The sequence below is a fragment of the Camarhynchus parvulus genome, chromosome 5, assembly GCF_901933205.1.
Source record: "Camarhynchus parvulus chromosome 5, STF_HiC, whole genome shotgun sequence".
NCBI classification, from domain to species: domain Eukaryota; kingdom Metazoa; phylum Chordata; class Aves; order Passeriformes; family Thraupidae; genus Camarhynchus; species Camarhynchus parvulus.
Genome location: NC_044575.1, coordinates 60,599,633 through 60,612,371, shown reverse-complemented (window position 1 = coordinate 60,612,371; position 12,739 = coordinate 60,599,633). Strand labels below are relative to the sequence as shown.

General features: G+C 46.3%; 1 protein-coding gene across 2 annotated transcripts in view; it reads right to left on the bottom strand.

Moving 5' to 3' along the window:
- Positions 1-12,739, bottom strand: part of MDGA2 (MAM domain containing glycosylphosphatidylinositol anchor 2) — a 222,433-nt gene that overhangs the window by 148,431 nt on the left and 61,263 nt on the right. Inside the window, exon 2 of one of the 2 annotated variants that reach the window (XM_030949844.1) lies at positions 4,613-4,752. In XM_030949844.1, coding sequence (XP_030805704.1) covers positions 4,613-4,752 — 140 coding nt within the window. Of the gene's footprint in view, positions 1-4,612; positions 4,753-12,739 lie in introns of those variants that run through there. The other variant, XM_030949845.1, reaches the window with a different exon arrangement.

Below are 12,739 nucleotides of genomic sequence, written 5' to 3'. Positions count from 1 at the left end.
ATATATATAAATATAATATATATAATATAATACATAAATATATAATGTATATAATATAGATAATATATAAAATATATAATATATATAAATACAGAATATAAATATGGAATATATGGGAAAAAATATATATGGAATCATGTATAAATATGGAATATTTATAGAATATATATAAAAATAATATATATATGATATAATACATAAATATATAATGTATATAATGTATAAAATATATAAAATATATAATATATATAAATACAGAATATAAATATGGAATATTTATGGAATATATATAAATATAATATATATAATATAATACATAAATGTATAATATATATAATATATATAATATTTAAAATATATAATATATATAAATATGGAATATCAATATGGAATATATGGAAAATATATATGGAATCATACATAAATATGGAATATTTATGGAATATATATAAATATAATATATAATATATAATATAATACATAAATATATAATGTATACAGTATATAAAATATAATATACATAATATAATATATATAAATATGGAATATCAATATGGAATAGATAGATAGATAGATAGATAGATAGATAGATAGATAGATAGATAGATAGATAGATGTATATGGAATCATATATTAATATGAGCTTCAAGGCCCTTTCCAATCCAACCATTCCCTGCTCTGTGTCCCTTGGGTCCCCCCTTTGGCCACCCCAGTTCCCAGCAGGCAGGATGAGTTTTTCCAGGCCCACACCCCTCTGGAGCAGCATTTCCCTGCCTCTGCTCCGGGCTCACAATCCCGGGAAACCAGCAGGATCTCCTGGCAGCTCCAAGGGGAGCAGCTCCTGCTGCCTCAGTGGCATCAGCACAGGACCCAACTCCTACAAGTGGGAAGAAAACACAACCAAACAGAGGCAGGGAGAAATTCCAGAGCTCCTAAAAGCAGATCCTCCCCTGCTTTGCTTCCCGGGAAAGCCACGGATCCATCACGTTCTTCACACCCCAGCAGCACCGTGAGCGCTCCTGGATTTTTCCGGGAGAAAGGGATGTGCTCCGATGGCCCTGCCTGGAAGAAGGGTGGCAGGAGGATGTGAGGAGGAGGTGGGATCTCGTTAAGATGTGTTGCAACCTCCAAACAGGAAAAAAAAAGAATCCCGGAGTGTGCAGCTTACAGATGGTTGGAATGACGTGTGGCACTGGCAGCTGCTCCTTCCTGAGCCTTGGGAATGACAGGAGTGGGGAGGCAGCACCTGGGAGAGGGAGGGACATGGTGGGAGGGCCAGAGGCCACCCTGCAGCACTGCGAGGGAGTGGGGGAGCACTTGGATGCTGTCCCCTGTCAGCTCTGCACACTTTTTCTGCTTGGAATGTGCCATTCCCACCGGGATAATGTCACCCGAGCTGGGACAGCACTTGGGGGTGAACCACTGGAAAAATCACAGCCAGGGGACAGCAAAGCCCAAGGAGGGGGAGGTTGGATTGACAAACAAGGTCTGTATAAGCTCCTGGGATCACTGAGACTGGAAAAGCCATCCAAGATTGAATCCCAGCACTCCCAAGGCCACCACGGATCCATGTCCCCATGTGCCACATCCACAGGGATTTTAAATCTCTTCAGGGATGGCGACTCCACCACTGCCCCAGGGCAACCTTTTCCATTAAATTTTTCCTTATCTCCAATATAAACCCTCCCTGGCACAATTTGAGGCCATTTCCAATTGTTACTTGGGAAAAAAGACTGGACACACTCTCCTGTCAGGGATTTCCCATTCATCCTTCAGTGGAAAACCAGGAATTCAAAATCCCAGCCAATCTCTGCTCATCAGATGCTTCTTCCTCCGCTCCCCATGATCCAAATGTCATTCCACACTTTGGAAAGTCACAGGTTTTGTTTCCAATGACTGGACCTGCCAGCACGGGTGAGAATTCCCAAGGAAAATCAGGAAAAAGCACATTCCTCAAGGCTGGGCAGGAGATTGTCACCAGTGGGGATAAAATGTCACCTCTTAGCTACCCAGTCCAGGAAATCCCTCATTTGTGTCCAGGGATAAGCAGCCTTCGGATATCCTGGCGCATCCATTTGGAGCTGGAGAACAGGGACAGCCCAGCCCATGGGATAAAATCTGGGAAAAGGACAGGTCCCCACAGGGTGATCCTGCTCTAAACTTTGCAGGATTTTATCCAAAAATCAAACCAACCTCTCCTGACAGCTGCAATTTATGGACAAAGGGGCTGCATTCACCTCACCTGAGCGGGGATAAAGTGCTTTAAAAATTCCAGCCAGGAAAATTATTTCTATGGCAACTAATGGTGCATTCCAAAGCTGGGTGTGAGAAGGTGGGAAATCGGGAATAACAAATATTAATCACAAGGAACATCTCAAAATCACTCCATGGATAACAAGCAGACATTCAAGGATGCGTTGGGGGGCTCAGAGTCTCGTATTTAATTAGGAGTGAGGTGAATTTTTGGGATTAACGGAGAAATTATTTTTAATCTTCCTTCTTTCTGATAATTCCCACATCCTTATATTATTCCTCCCAAAAACCTCATTGGTGCTGAGAAGACTCCATGAAAATTTAGAGGAGAAAGTCCAGAAAATTTCCAGCAATTGGAAAGTGCAACCCCCACTCTGATCACAGGAATTCCCCTGCCTGGAAATAACCCCAGGGAAAAATTTTGGTGGGAAAGGCAGCAAAGAGAACTGAAAAAATGGGAAGATTTGATAAATCTGAAGATCTGTGTTCAAAGGGAGGCCCCCCCAGAGTGGCATCACTGCAAGGATGACTTGGAGCAGATCAGAGACATCCTTGAGACATCAGATCCATTGATCCCAAAGTTAAAAGAACAAATGTTGGAAAGACAAAAAATGCATAAATGTGTGATTTGGTAAAGCAGGAAGGAGTGACAGGAGAGAAAAGGGAAAAAAAAAAGAATTTTTTCTCATTAATTCATTTCTACTCCCAGAGCCATCACGGGCAGCCTCAAATCCTACAGATTAGAAATCCCTGGGAATGTTCAAGGCTTGGAGTGGAAAATATCCCTGACCATGGGAGAGGTTGGCACTGCTTCATTTTTCATCTCCTTTCCAACCCAAACCATTCCACAATTCTGTGATTTTACAAATTCCCAATCCAGGGTTGTTTAATTCTTCCAGCGTTTAAACCAAAAGGAGTTTCCATGCCAAGAACAATTGGAAAATTTGAGTAAACGTGGAAGTGTGAAAGCATTCTTAGAATGCACAATTCCATATTTTATAACCCCATTCCCCAGCATCTGATCAAACAGCAGCTGGAAAACAATTTCCATGCAATTTGCAACCCAAATCTGAGAGCATCCTGTGGAAAGATCAGGAAAAAATTGGAATGCTGGAAACTCCAGCCCTAAACCAGCAGAGCATAAACTTCCACTGCTTTAGCTTTAAATCTTCCCCTTAAATTGGGAACAATCATGAAATAAACAACAAAAACAGCAAACCCCTCTTTCCTGGAGGAGCTCACACTGAAGGCCTCCAGGAGAATTCCCTGCTCCCAGTTCCTGCCTGTCCCTTGCAATTCCAAGAGCAAAGGGTTTGATTCATCATCTTGGAAAGAAAATCCCTGGTGATTATCCTAATTAAAGATAACTGATTAACGAGGTGTCCTGGCCCAAGGGGTTCACACCAGGGAGGTGCAGAAGGAGTTGCCAACAATCTTGAGCTTGATAAAAGAAGGTTAGGCCTGGAAAAAGCTGATTTATTCCCAGGTAATTCTGGTTTATCCAGCTGCAACACTGGGGGTCCCAATGACATTGCTGATCCAGGTGAACAGGGAGACTTTCCCAAGCTCCTGGATTCCCTGCTCCAGCTGTTCCCTCTTCCAGAGTTCCAGCTGGATTTCTGAGGACTGATGTGTGAAGATCCCAGACAATGGGAAAACTTTAGGGATTTCCATTCAACAATTGTCGCCCTTATAATTGTTTTCCTCCTCTTTTACCAACCTCCATGGAAATCAAACACACCAGGAATTTAAAGCACAATATTGCTGATTTTAACACCAGATTTTCCAAAAAATCTCTCCAACAATTGTCACCCTTATAATTGTTTTCCTTCTCCTTTACCAACCTCTAAGGAAATCAAACACATCGGGAATTTAAAGCACAAATCACAGGTAATTCTGGTTTATCCAGCTGCAACACTGGGGTCCCAATGACATTGCTGATCCAGGTGAACAGGGAGACTTTCCCAAGCTCTTGTGTTCCCTGCTCCAGCTGTTCCCTCTTCCAGAGTTCCAACTGGATTTCTGAGGACTGGGATGCGAAGATCTCAGACAACAGGAAAACTTAGGGATTTTCATCCAACAGTTGTCACCCTCATAATTGTTTTCCTTCTCTTTTACCAACCTCCATGGAAATCAAACACACCAGGAATTCAAAGCACAATATTGCTGATTTTTACACCAGATTTTCCAAAACAAATCACCAACATTCCTGCTGTTGATGTTCCTCTGGAACACCCAACATCCACCCAACAGCCGGTATGGATCCTCCACCTGGATCCCTTTGGATCTTGCCCACTGTGCAGACTCTGAAGGTGAACCCAGTTCGTGGAGGGGACAGGTGTGGTGGGCAGGGACTCACCTGTGGCCGGGGGTGGCCGGTGACCAGGCAGGTGAGCTCCAGGGTCTCTCCCTCGCGGATGGTGTAGACGCGCTCCGAGTAGCGCTCCTCCTCGATGTTGCAGGCCAGGCCCGAGTGCACGATCCGCACCGTGGGGGGTGCTGCAAGGCCAGCAGAGAAACGGGATCAGAAAGACACGGATCAGCAAATTATGGGATGTTCCAAGTCAGAAGAATCCCACAAGGATCAAGTCCAACTCCTAAGGGAATCAAATGCAACCTTGGCATTCTCAGATCCAAGGTCCACAATTCGAGCCCACCCCAAACAACCCCAGTTCTGGACCTGGTCATGAACACAGGGGGGGCTGCAAGGCCAGCAGAGAAACAGGATCAGAACCACATGGAACACCAAATTACGGGATGTTCCAAGTTGGAAGAATCCCACAAGGATCAAGTCCAACTCTTAAGGGAATCAAACGCGACCTTGGCATTCTCAACTCCCAAATCCAATTAACCGAGCCACCCCAGACCCCTGGGCCTGGCCATGGGCTGGGGGGGCTGCAAGGCCAGCAGAGAAATGGGATGAGAATCACATGGGTCACCAAATTACAGGGCGTTCCAAGTTGAAAGAATCCCACAAAAATCATGACCAGCTCCTAAGGGAATCAAACGCGACCTTGGCATTCTCCACTCCAAGATCAAACCAACCAAGCCCATCCCAGATCATGAGGTGGGGGGGGTGCAAGGCCAACAGAGAAATGGGATGAGAATCACATGGATCATGGGATTGTTGGATGTTTTGGGTTGGAAAAAATCCACAAGGATCAAGTCCAGCTCTTAAGGGAATCAAACGCGACCTTGGCATTCTCAATTCCATGATCCAACCAACCAAGACCATCCCAGACCACTCCACCCCTGGACCTGGCCATGAGCTGGGGGGGCTGCAAGGCCAGCAGAGAAATGGGATCAGAACCACATGGATCACCAAATTACGGGATGTTCCAAGCTGCAAAAATCCCACAAAGATCAAGTCCAGCTCTTAAGGGAATCAAACATGACCTGGGCATTCTCAGGTTCATGATTTAATCAACCGAGCCCATCCCAGACCACCCCATTCTTGGGACTGGCCATGAGCTGGGGGGCTGCAGGGCCAGCAGAGAAATGGGATGAGAACCACACAAATCACCAAATTATGGGATGTTCCAAGTTGGAAGAATCCCACAAGGATCAAATCCAGCTCCTAAGGGAATCAAACACGACCTTGGCATTCTCAGCTCCAAGATCCAACGAACCAAGCCATTCCAGATCACTGGGCCTGGCCATAGGTTGGGGGGCTGCAAGGCCAGCAGAGAAATGGGATGAGAATCACATGGGTCATGAGATTATCAGATGTTCTGGGTTGGAAAAACTCCAGCTCTTAATTACAGGGTGTTCCAAGCTGCAAAAATCCCACAAGGATGAAGTCCAACTTTTGAGGGAATCAAACGTGACCTTGGCATTCTCAACTCCATGATCCAACCAACCAAGCCCATCCCAGACCGCTCCACCCCTGGATGTGGCCATGAGCTGGTGGGGCTGCAAGGCCAGCAGAAAAACGGGATCAGAACCACAGGGATCACCAAATTACCAGAGATCACCAAAGATCACCAAAGATCAAGTCCAGCCCTCAAGGAAATCAAACATGACCTTGGCATTCTCAATTCCATGATCCAACCAACCAAGCCCATCCCAGACCACTCCACCCCTGGGGCTGGCCCTGAATGGGGGGGCTGCAAGGCCAGCAGAGAAACGGGATGAGAACCACAGGGATCACAGGATTACAGGATGTTCCGAGTTGGAAAAGCCACAAGGATTGAGTCCAGCTCTTAAGGGAACTGAACCTACCTCGGCATTTTCAGCTCCATGATCCAACCAACCAAGCCCACCCCAGCCCTGGAACCAGCACTGAGCATCTCCTCCACACAGTTACTCTTTGTTTACTCAGCACATACTCAGCACCACAAGAGATTTCCATGGTTTTTATTAATCCCTGGCAATCCCCTGGATGAAACCTTCAGCACCCCCTGCCTGCATTCCAATTTTTTTGTTTCCATTTCCAAAATGAACTTGGCATTGTTGTTTTTATTCTATATCTTCCTAAATGCATTATCACACTCGTTATGCAAATGAAAAGACTTAATTAAAGCAGGAAAATTAAGCAGGGGAAACAGTGGCACTGATGCTGCTGCTTCCTTTCCAAATCCTGTCAGCGGGATCAGGATTTGGAGCAGGAGTTAAGTTCAGGCAGAACCTTGCTTTAATTTCCTTGTTGGTACAACCTGTAGTACGGGAATTACTCAGATTTACACGTCGTAAGTGTAAGGAAACCACGAAATTCCTGTTATTACGCCTGCATAAATCCCAGCTCCATTTCCATGAGTCTCCAAAGCACATTCCCAGCTCCACGATTTCGCTTTTGAACCATGAAATTCACAGCTATGACAGCTTCCAGGGAGTGGATCGATAGGAGAAGGAAACTGATTTACAGACCCTAATAAAAGCACACAAACTAAAGGGCACTAAGGATAAAATGGAATTCTGTGGGATGTAAACACCTGGAATTCCATCCTTTCTGTTCATCCATGTGATGCCATTGAGCTCCCAGGCCCATTCCCCATGGAAGAGCCTCAAAACTTCTCCCTGGGCCCTTTGCAGCAGCTGGATCCCCTTCCCAGGGCTGCTTTGCCAGGGAAAGTGCTGCACACCACACCAACCCCGCTTCTCTGATCACTCTGCAATTCCTCTGCTAGGATCCACGTGGAATTCCCGGGATGCAGGGCTCTGGCATCCCTTCAGACCCCCCCTCACCATGGCATTCCTGGTCCAGCCCACACACAGCTCCCTGCAGACACAGCCCGTCGTGGGATCCTGATCTGAAGGCCTGGGATTGATCCAAACCTGCCAAGAATTCCAGTTTCTGAGCCTGGCTCTCCACAGCCTGGAGAAAATGAGGCTCATGCCAAGGAGGCAGAAGAGGCAGAGGAAGAGCAGGGAATGGATGCTTGTTCCATAGAAACACGGAATGATTTGGGTTGGAAGGACCTTAAATCCAATCTCATTCCAACCCAGCACATTCCACTGTCCCAGGCTGCTCCAAACCCCATCCAACCCGACCTTGGACACTTCCAGAGATCCAGGGAACTCACAGCTTCTCTGGGAATTCTATTTCAGAGTCTCCCCACCCTCCCAGCCAGGAATTCCTTCCCAATATCCCATCCAGCCCCACACTCAGTTTGAAGCCATCATTCCAGCAAAGCTCTGCTCTTCCAGCAAGCTCTGCTCTTCCAGCCACCACATCCCAAGTTCCAAAGCCCCAGGAACTTTCCCTCCTCACTTTTCCAGAAGGTTTAACAAAGACCAACACACCCCTGCTCCAGCCAAAAACGCTCCCAGTTACTCCAAGTCCAGCGCAATGATGGAATAAAGGTGCTTGGAACAACCTGGGATACTGGAAGGCGTCCCATCCATGGCAGGGGTGGAACTGGGTTTAAAATCCATTCAAATCCAAACCCCCCTAGGATTCCATTGTTCCCTTGTCCCATAGATGCAGGTGGATCTTCCCATGGAGCTCCTGGAAGGACAGGAATGTCCTTGGTTAGGAATCAGGGCCATGTGTCACTCTCTAACCTGGAAGCAATCAGTGAATTCCTGACTATGATTATTCTTCCCGAGTAGAACAGCAGCACCAACACTTGGTGTGCTGATTTTTCCCTGGAATTCCTAGGAATGCTGATCCCCCTCCACACTCCTCAGGAGTTCAACATCCCAAGGACATGGAATGTGCTCTTTGTTCTGCCATTTCCAGAGCTCTGAGTCACCACTGGGACTTCCATCATCTCCCACACCATGGATTCCAAAACGCAGGAATGCTGAAGCAGAGCCACGGAGCAGAAAGGCAAACGAGGGTTCAGCACGGCTCATCAAACTTGGGACCAAATTAGAGCAGTCAGCAGCATTATTCCAACATCCTTTTAAATCCATATTCCATTAATATTCCATTCCTATTCATGTTATATTCATATAACTCCAAATCACAGCTGAAGTGTCCTTCATTTTAGTGGCAGCGCCACTCTCCTGAATCCATTAAATTTGGGAAGGAGCAGGAAAGGGAAAACGCCCCCCTGGGTGTTGTTATCACCAAGGAAAACACTGCTTTGAGAGGAGATCAAACCAATCAAGGGAAATAGCAAATATCCTTCTTCCAGTAAGTGAAAAATCTTATGGTTCGGGAAACATCCCATGATTATGAAGTGTCACCTCTCTCCTTCCTGCAGGAATATCCACCCCAGCTCCTTCTGAAAGCTGCCTCCAGGGATTCCGTCCATTAAAATAATATCAACTCAGCATTGATTTTGTTTGTGACGTTTGAGGAGAATTTGCCACGTGGAAAACGTCGCGTGGGTCCTTCCCTGTGCCACTCCCGGCAAGGCACAACCTGGAGCAAGGAAAGGTTCTCCACGGAAAAGGTAAAACAACAAATCCGAGCACAACCCCCTCGTTCTGCTGCAGGAGTTGTGTGATCCCACAAGATTCCCTCTTTCCATGAAAAATGGAAAGATTCTCCTCTTCTTTTCCATCAATTCCAAGTTTAGGTGGGATACTGGGAAGGAATTCCTGACTGGGAGGGTGGGGAGGCCCTGGAATGGATTTCCCACAGAAGCTGTGATCCAAAGGAATTCCAACAGAATTTGGATGCTTTCTCAGCCTGGAAAGTCCTCACTGGACTCACACTGGGAGGCTTGAGGGTGATTTGGTGATCCCTGAGCTGCGCTGGTGGATTGGGAATGGTTGGGAATTTCCTCTGCTCCAGGACTTCACATTGATGTATTATTATTGTGGAAAACGTTATCAGGATCCTTTGAGAAAAGTGGGAATGAGGTGGTGTTTTGGATTGGCAGAATGGGGGAAAGTTTGAGAGGACTTTGGGATTCATTTCAGCTGGAATGGGAAGAGTTGGGAGATGGAGATTTGTGGAGCTGGAAATGGGAATGATTCCATGGAGAGAGATAAGGGATGGAGGGACAGGATAGAGGGAATGGCTTCCCATTTCCAGAGAGCAGGGATGGATGGGAGATTGGGAATTGGGAATTCCTGGCTGAGAGGAGCTGGGATGGATTTTCCAGGGAAGTTGTGGCTGCTTCTGGACTCTGGAATTGTCCAAGGTTAGGTTGGAGCAGTCTGGGATAGGGAAGGTGTGGATTCCAGGGGTGGAACTGGATGTGCTTTAAAGTTCCTTCCATCCCAAAACATTCCAGGATTCCATTCCAGGATCCCTTGGCACAGCTCTTCCCTGGTTCAAAGTTTCCCACACACAGAGATTTGGTCAAGTTCTTGTTGGAAAACAGGGAATTAAACTCTGGTCAACATCAGAACTCGGATCCTGGAATGGATTCCCTTAATCTGAACATTTCCAAGATCTTCCTGATTCATGGAATGTGCAGGATTCCTTAAAACTGAATTAAAATGAAAAATTTCCTTTTTTTTTTCGGAAATAGGAGATCCATTATGGACCTGCTAGAAAATGCAGGATGGATTTGCCACGAATCAAATCCTTCTCCCCTCCTGCAGCCTTGAGCTTTCCCCCTCAAAATTAATTAGCAGGAGTGAAGCCCCCATGAACTTCGTGCAGTTCTGCAGCAGAACAAGGAGGAAATAATGGGATTTTCTGAAGAAAGAGGAGATTTAAAGTAATTGCAGGCACTTGCTACTCTCAGAATTCACTTTTCCCATATTATCCCAGCTCTTAATTCTCCTAAACTGCAAATGGAATGACCAGGAATCTCTGAGGTATTGCCATGGGAATGCACTGCCCTCATCAATGCAGAATTTGGAGCATTTTACTGCAGCTAATTTGGGATTTGGGGCTATTTTTCCAGCTGGAGGTGAGGCCCAGTCCACAAATAAATGGATTATTGAAACAGGTTTTTTTTTTTTTTTTATTTCTTCTCTAAGTGAGTTTTTCTTTGGGGAAATTCAAATGCTACACGAATAGCTTCAATTAAACAAATATTCCATTTATGGAGAAATCTTTCATTTTGGCTCCAACCTGAGCCAAGTTCCAGGTGCCTAAGAGAGGAAACTTCCAGGTGTGATGCTGACCAGATTTCAAACCAGTTGTGCCATCCTGGATCACTCCACATCACTCCTAAATATTTCCCACCTGTTGCCCATGGGAATATTTATTGGGCACCTTCCTCTGAGCTGATCCTGAGCTGAACTTTCCCATCCAACAGCACAAAGTCGCCTTTTATCCCATTGGGGCTGATTTTTCCATGTCGCTCAATATTCCTGCCTCTCCTGGTGTTTGTGGAGCTCCATGATTGATGGCACTGCCATCCCAAGGCTCCCAGATAATCAAATCCCACTGCTGCTTCCCAACACCGCTGCCACAAAATTAGGCCTGACCTAATTTTTGACACTACAAAGCTTAGCAGTGCTGGGTATATTGGGTTTGGGCTGTCCTAATGCTGTTTTTCCAGGAACAGATGGATTTATGGCTTTCTTCCCACCCTTTACAACTCCTCGCACTGCTGGTTATTGTTCCTGCTGCTGGGCAAGTGTAAAAACTGCTGGAGTTCAGAGAGGGATCAGGAAAAGGCCAGGAGAGCTCCTCAGAAATGGATTTGGGCTGAGAATATAAAATCATGGAATGGTTCTCAAGGGAAACTTGAAGATTATCCCATCCCACCGCTGTACTCCAGTCACTGATTCTGAGTGTGGGAGTAAATGAAATCCTTCTTGCACAGGGATCCCAGAAATTCCCATTATTCCAGGACTTTTCCAATGTTTCAGGCCATGGCTGGGGCAGTTTCTGGCCATTCCCTGGTGCTGGGAATTCATGGATGTGCCTCATTCTGTGTGAGATTCTGACTCGTGGTGATTGGGAGAATCCGGTGATTGGGAGAATCCACTGATTGGGAAAATCCATTGATTGGGAAAATCCACTGATCCTTTCCCATCTGTGCATATGCCCAAAAAAATCATGGAATGGTTTGGGTTGGAACGAGACTTAAATCCCACCCAGTGCCACCCCTGCCATGGCAGGGACACCTCCCACTGTCCCAGGGTGCCCCAATGTCCAGCCTGGCCTGGGACACTGCCAGGGATCCAGGGGCAGCCACAGCTGCTCTGGCAATTCCAGCCCAGCCAGGAATTCCCAATTCCCAATCTCCCATCCATCCCTGCCCTCTGGCAGTGGGAGCCATTCCCTGGCTCCTGTCCCTCCATGCCTTGTCCCCAGTCCCTCTCCAGCTCATTTCCTTTGGAAGAACTGGGATCCTGAATTTCTCCATGCCTGGCAAATCAGGAGTCTCCCACTCAAACTGGGGCTGTCTCACCCTCAGTTCATTGCAGGAGCACAAGTACAGAAAATCCTCTGCAAAAACAATTTTTTAGGGAAGTCAGAGAAGGAAATACTTCCTAAAAACACGGGAATTTGGTTTCTAGCTTGCTTTAACGATTCAACACCTCCCTGCTTGCTTTTCATCAGCTTTAATTTGTCCTTAATAATTTATCCTGCAGCCCAAAGCAACCCTGCTGACATTAAAATCCTTTCGTGTCCTGGAACTGTCCAGGTTGGAAAAACCCTCTGAGCCCATCAAACCCAACCATTCCCAGCACTGCCAAGGCCACCACTGCCCCGTGTCCCCAGGTGCCACATCCACAGGAATTTTAAATCCCTCCAGGAATGGGGACTCTACCCCTGTCCTGGCCAGCTGTGCCAGGGCTGGACAACCCTTTCCATTAAAAAATTCCTACAAATATCCAAATCAAACCTCCCCTGCCACAGCTTGAGTTAATTTCCTCTCGTTCTACCACTTGTTCCTGGGAAGAAGCCACCAATCCCCGCTGGGGTAAAATCCCATTTCAGGACATTGTGGGAGTAAATCAAACATCAGGAACCCCCTTTTCCTGCTCCACACTCATTCCCTGTGGGAATGCTGCCTCTTTTTCCTCCAGCTGAGCCCCAGACACGTCCCTGCAATGCCAATTCCTGCCATTTCCACGGGAGCAAAGGTCTCCCAAAGATCCGTGTGTCCCTGCCCAGGCAGACAATTAGGGATAATTCCCTCTGTGCTTCTGCAGGGATTTATTTCCTGATTTAACTCCT